Consider the following 5,853-nt stretch of genomic DNA (forward strand, 5'->3'; position numbering starts at 1 on the left):
CTTTGTACCAAGAGACAATGTGTGGTTGTATAATCCCAGGAAGATCAAAAGAAGTCTCCAAAGTTGTCTTCTCCATGGGAAAGTCCATATGACATAGTGGACAGTCTGTCAGACGTGACTTTCCGAATAAAATGTGGTCGGCGAGGTAAGCCAAAAGTGGCGCATGCCAACAGGCTTTGGCTTTATCACGGTCCAGGACATTTCAGTTGGGACGAAGTGAACAACAGAACAAATGATGCTTCTGAAGACGTGTCACCTGAAAAAGCCAATGTTGAAGAAGAAGAAACTCTACTCAGTTTTGAGAAGAGAAACGGTGAAGCTCTTGATGAAGTTACTACCACTAATGTGACTGTTACCGATGATAGGACATTTCCTGATGAAGCAGATGAACCCCACGTGAAGCAGAAGCCAACAAGACGGAGACCAGTACAGAAGAAGATACGTCCCGTAAAATTAAGAGACTTTGTTGAATTGCAATTTTGTGTTTGTAATTCTGTACATTTAATTAAGTTATTGTTAATTGTTATTGGTTTATTGTAAGTAGCTATTGTTTGGGACAAATAATACTAAGGAGGGGGCAGTGTTGCATCAGCGAGGTCACATGACTAGTATCACGCAACGTCCTTCTCGAACCTTCGTGAATTGTCGGGAGAGTACTAGATTGGGGATAGTCTGGTATATATAAGATGGTCACAACGTGACGAGAGGTAATGAGTAATTGAATGTATGCGGACATAATATTGTTGGCCACGTGAGACGTGAGTTATAGCGTTGTTATAGAGCGACTGTTGAAATTAAGTGTATCGTAAAGTTATATTCAGAAAGAATAAACCAGTTTTATGTATGAAAGGACTTGTGTCGCTAAAGTTTCGTCGGAACGAAGTTACGAAAAATTAACTAACAAACGGAGACGTAACAATATGAAAAATACTGGCTGAAAATATGAAAATAAATAGTAAGGATTTCTTCTAATACATTAAGGGTAAGCCAAATGTTAGGATGAGAGAAAATCCTTTGAAGGATGACACTAGAAGGGTAAAATGCAATCATTATGGGATGGCTGGGTTATTAAATTCTACTTTTTTCAGTTTTTACTGATGAAGAATTAAGCAATATTCCTCAATCTGAACAGTTGCTAGAAGGAAACAAGGATGAACAAGATCACATTAATTCTGAGCTTGTTAAGAAGACATTGGGAAGTTTAAAGAATCATAAACCACATGGGACAGATAATATTTACCCATGGGTTTGCTATTAGTTTTTATGAGTTCTTGACTAATGTTACTTTTCAAGGAAGGGGATGAAATTATTTTAGTCATTATAGACTGTTTTGCGGCCCGGCATGGCCAGGTGGTTAAGGCGCTCGACTCGCAATCTGAAGGTCGCGGGTTCGAATCCCCATCACACCAAACATGCTCGTTCTTTCAAAGAGGAAAGGCTGTCAAGTGGGTTACATCCTTGACATAAGAAACAGCTTTAGAAACGATGGCAGAGCAAGATCTGCCATCGGCTCAACGGTCCGCAAGGACTATGAGAAGAAAAAAAAAGACTGTTTTGCATCATTGGTAGGAAAAGCTTTTTGAAAGTATGGTAAAAGATCTTTTTCATGGTTTCACTAGAGAAAAATCTTGCCTTACTAATCTTTTGACATTCATTGAAGAAGTTACTACTTATATAGAGGAGGGTACAGGTGTATCTGAATTTTCAGAAAGCATCTGACGAGGTACCAAATAAAAGGCTTGTTAAAAAAGTTACTTTTGTAGATGTGGGGGGATTGGTTGGCTCACTGCATAGAAAACTGGCTAGATGGAAGCAGAACATTGTTATAATGGAGTTCAGTAAAACTGGATTAATGTGACAAATTCGAAATCTCAGGGTTTAGTTTTAGGGCCTTTGCTCTTTTTGATTTACACAAATGACTTATATGAAGGAATGGTCAATAAATTATATAAATTTGCTGATGAAATTAAAGTTTAAGGTTTTGCTGGCTGTGAGGAGGATGCTATTGTCTTACAGAATTATTTGGTGAGTCTTGATTATAATAAATGCAAGGTAACGCATATGGGATATCAAAGAAAGGGATCTTGGTGTAGTGGTTGATCAGTCTCTTAAGCCATCCAAGGAATTTGCTGTTGCTAGTGGCAGGGCAATTAGAATTTTATGTCGTACCTACAGAAATACTGAATACAAGTCTAAAAAGTCTGGGATGGAAAGATTATCATATGAGGATAGGTTAAGATCTCTAAACTTGTTTTCTCTTGAAAAAAGATGAAGTAGAAGGAATCTGATTGAGATGTTTAAAATTGTTAAGGAAATTTATAGTGTTGATGCATTATACTTAATGGTGAGAATGGTAAGACTAATGGAGAAAAAAAAATTTTTTGGCAGGGAAGAAGTCATCTTCAAGAGTGTTTGGCTTCTGGAATGGATTGCCTTCAGATATGGTAGGTGCAGTTAATTTAAGAGTGAGTTTAAAAAAAAGCTTGACAAATATTTAAATGAAAATGGCTGGCTTTGAGATTTTGTTTTAGGTTTAGTGTAATTTAATGGATAGGACTGCCCTTTAATGTTATGTTATTTATTTTTTCCTTAAATTACCAACTCTTTTTCAGTGTTTACATTAAATTTTAGAATTTACCTGTACAGGAAATGGAGGTAACAAAGGAGCTTCTGCCAGCAGCCAATTCTTCCCATGGTTACTCCAAGTACTCCAGACAGGTGGAGAGAGTTGACCATTCCTTACTAAGTGAACAGTCAAGTTGTAGTATTGCATATATGGCCCAAACATACTAAACCAAAACTGGATACAACTGGACACATTCTCCTTAGCTACAATAGGTGGTGAACGAAGCAGACCTTGGTACAGTGTCCAGGAATTGCCAGGACTTTCATAAACAGCATAACGGCCACCAGCTGGTTTGAGAACATACATTTCACAGTTAAGAGCTGTTTTTCAACCCAGATTTCAAGAAAATTTACATATAGTGTAAGAACTTTTAAATCTTTATAAGTTTCTTATGAATTAAAAAACACACTATCTAATCTATATAAAAGCCAGTATGTGTCATGTCACCTCATGTCTCATTTCTCAAAACAGAAAGAGTCATAAAAGCCAAAATGAGAGAATACTTTGATTACTGTCTGCTCATTACAATTTTAGTGACAGAGGTGCAAGGGGGTTGTGTGTGTGAGTGTGTGTGTGTGTGATGGTGGTGGGGGTGCCATGAAACCTTATAAGTATAGTGAGTGTTAGTATAATAAGCCTAAAGTAAAGACATACTGTGGGATCACTTAGCTTAGCGCTAAGTGCATAAAATGTATCATGAAAGTAAAAATATTGATTAACTTTTGAACTTAAATCGTTTCTGAATTAAGCTATTTTCTGTTATATCACCAATGTTTTTAATAAAAAACAAACCTCTTTAATCAATGGAGACACTAAATTGAGAAATCAACAAATATTTTTCCAGTTTTTTGTCTATACATTTCATTTTATACTCTCAGTATGCAGAATAACAACAATACAATATTAGGTTATACTTTTGTTGCTAAGTGACATGACATAAAAGCCATTGTTGGAATGTAGTGTTACCAAAATGCACTGGCTTTTCTATATATTAGAAGTTGTTAATCTAACTGATTTTTTACCAATAAATATCCTATGAATATGCTACAAATTCATTTCATGAATTATCTTAATTTTGATTGGCTCACAAAGGAATTTACCAACACTTGACTGCCTCTTTGTTGGTCAAGCTTGATTTTGGAAAATTTATTTACTTCAGTTAACTATTAAATGTGAGCTCAGGGTATACTATGGGGTGTGGGAAGTAACACTTGCCCCATCATTTTTGACAGGCTAGTATATATATATATATATATATATATATATACTAAAAATACTTTAGAATCTTCTGTATTTCATGACTTGTTATGACATAGTAGTGGGTCAGTGGTAATTTTATAGATTTGCAATGCTTAAATACAGGGTTTGATTCCCTGCAGTGAACATATTGCATATAGCTCTTCATGTAGCTTTACACTAAGAATACAACACCAATCTTATGACTTGGTTAACATTCAACCAGTTTCATGACTTCAAATGTCACTCCTCAGGATGCTATCTTTATATAGAATTTACTAAAAACTTTGAGATACAATTTTTCAACTAAAAACAAATAACGTAAAAAGTTGAAACTGTGTAAAGGTTACAATTATTAAAAACACAGTAAGAGGTATTTTTTACTAAATTGTTAAAGATTTTATATAATAACAGATAAAGTAGAATTGAGATCAAGTTTTAATCTAAAAATATATGTATATATTTTAGTGTATGTAATTTGTAAAAAGATTGTATTTTAAATGAATGAATTTTGAAAATAGGTATTTACATCTTGTTTAGTTGAAAAACTGCATCTTAAGCCTTTTGTTTTTATAATTTTCTGTAAAAATTACATCCTGAAAAGTGTCCTTTGAAGTAAAAAAATTGGCCAAATGTTAATCACATCACATCATAAAATTAATATTGTTTTCTTAGTGCAAAACTACACAATGAGCTTTCTGCAATCTGTCCACTGCACTGACTCAAACCCTGTATTTTAGCATTTTAAGTCCAAAAAAAATTACATTCTACTCACCAGGGGACCATATCATATGAAATCAAAAAATAAAAATGATATGAGACAGAAGTGTTTAAGTATTGTGGTGTTTTAGTATTTGTATCAACAGGTAAAAACTTGTATATGTTTTGGATATGTGTATTTATATATTATTTTCTTATTCTCAAAAAATAAATAAAAATGCCATAATAAAGTTCACAAAATTGATTATAATTTTTCATACATAATTTTTTCTTAAACATGATGTATCTGAGTTTGTTATGTGATAAAAAAGTACATTCTAATCATTGTACGTAAGATAGTTTGGACAGTATATTAATTAGCTATGCTCATTACTGGGTATACTTTGAGTTATGATCTATGTAGGTAAGCTAGTTTGATTAAAAAGTTACAAAGAATTTCAAAATATTTATAATCTGACTAATAATGTAAAACTATCTGTATATAATTTTGACATATTATTTAACTATTTAAAACCCATAATTGTTTGTGAATTCTGCTGTTGATCTGAAATTTGCTTTGAAACAAACAACAATGCTTCATGGAACTTTCGGTATATTTATAAAATGTGGATAATAACATGGTTTCAATTAGTTTGAGCCAAAGAGACTTAAATGTTATCTGATGTTGTCACTGTCCAATGGGTAAATTGAGATTTTTGGAGAGATGCTGGTAGCATTCCACTCGGGTTTAAGGAGTTAAGAAGCTATTTTATATATCACCATCACTTAGAACTCTCATAAAAAATAAAAATTCACACGCAAGCTATAATCTACTGCTTCTGGAGTATAATATTGGGAATACATACACACACATATATATATAACAAGACCTAAATAAAATTCTACAATAAGAAATTATCAAAACATAATTTAATGATCAATACAAGTACATTATCTGTAACATATAAAGTTATAAAGAAGTAAAACACAGTTCTGAATCACCTTTTTGTATATCAGATACATACAATTAACCAGCTATACATATTTAAAACTAAGAACATCTAGTAAATGTTTAAATTATACATTAAAGTCTAAAAATGCAAGGTACTTACGTAAATAAATAATTCAAAACAATCAAATGGTTAATGTTTGTAGGATAACATGATTGTACATCAAAACATGTATACTGTCTGTTCTGAGACAGTTGACAGTCTCAGAATAAAGTTTTTTAACCCTTTTCATATAGGTCATGGGTGAAAGGCCATGTCATCGAGTTTGTTGTCTAGTCATTC

At 33.0% G+C, this 5,853-nt stretch overlaps 1 protein-coding gene across 1 annotated transcript in view; it reads right to left on the reverse strand.

Moving 5' to 3' along the window:
• Nucleotides 1–5,853, reverse strand: part of LOC106460255 (MAM and LDL-receptor class A domain-containing protein 1-like) — an 83,473-nt gene that overhangs the window by 23,596 nt on the left and 54,024 nt on the right. Inside the window, exon 28 of the mRNA XM_022386924.1 lies at nucleotides 2,639–2,913. Coding sequence (XP_022242632.1) covers nucleotides 2,639–2,913 — 275 coding nt within the window. The remainder of the gene's footprint in view (nucleotides 1–2,638; nucleotides 2,914–5,853) is intronic.

The sequence above is a fragment of the Limulus polyphemus genome, unplaced genomic scaffold (genome assembly GCF_000517525.1).
Source record: "Limulus polyphemus unplaced genomic scaffold, Limulus_polyphemus-2.1.2 Scaffold736, whole genome shotgun sequence".
Lineage (NCBI taxonomy): Eukaryota > Metazoa > Arthropoda > Merostomata > Xiphosura > Limulidae > Limulus > Limulus polyphemus.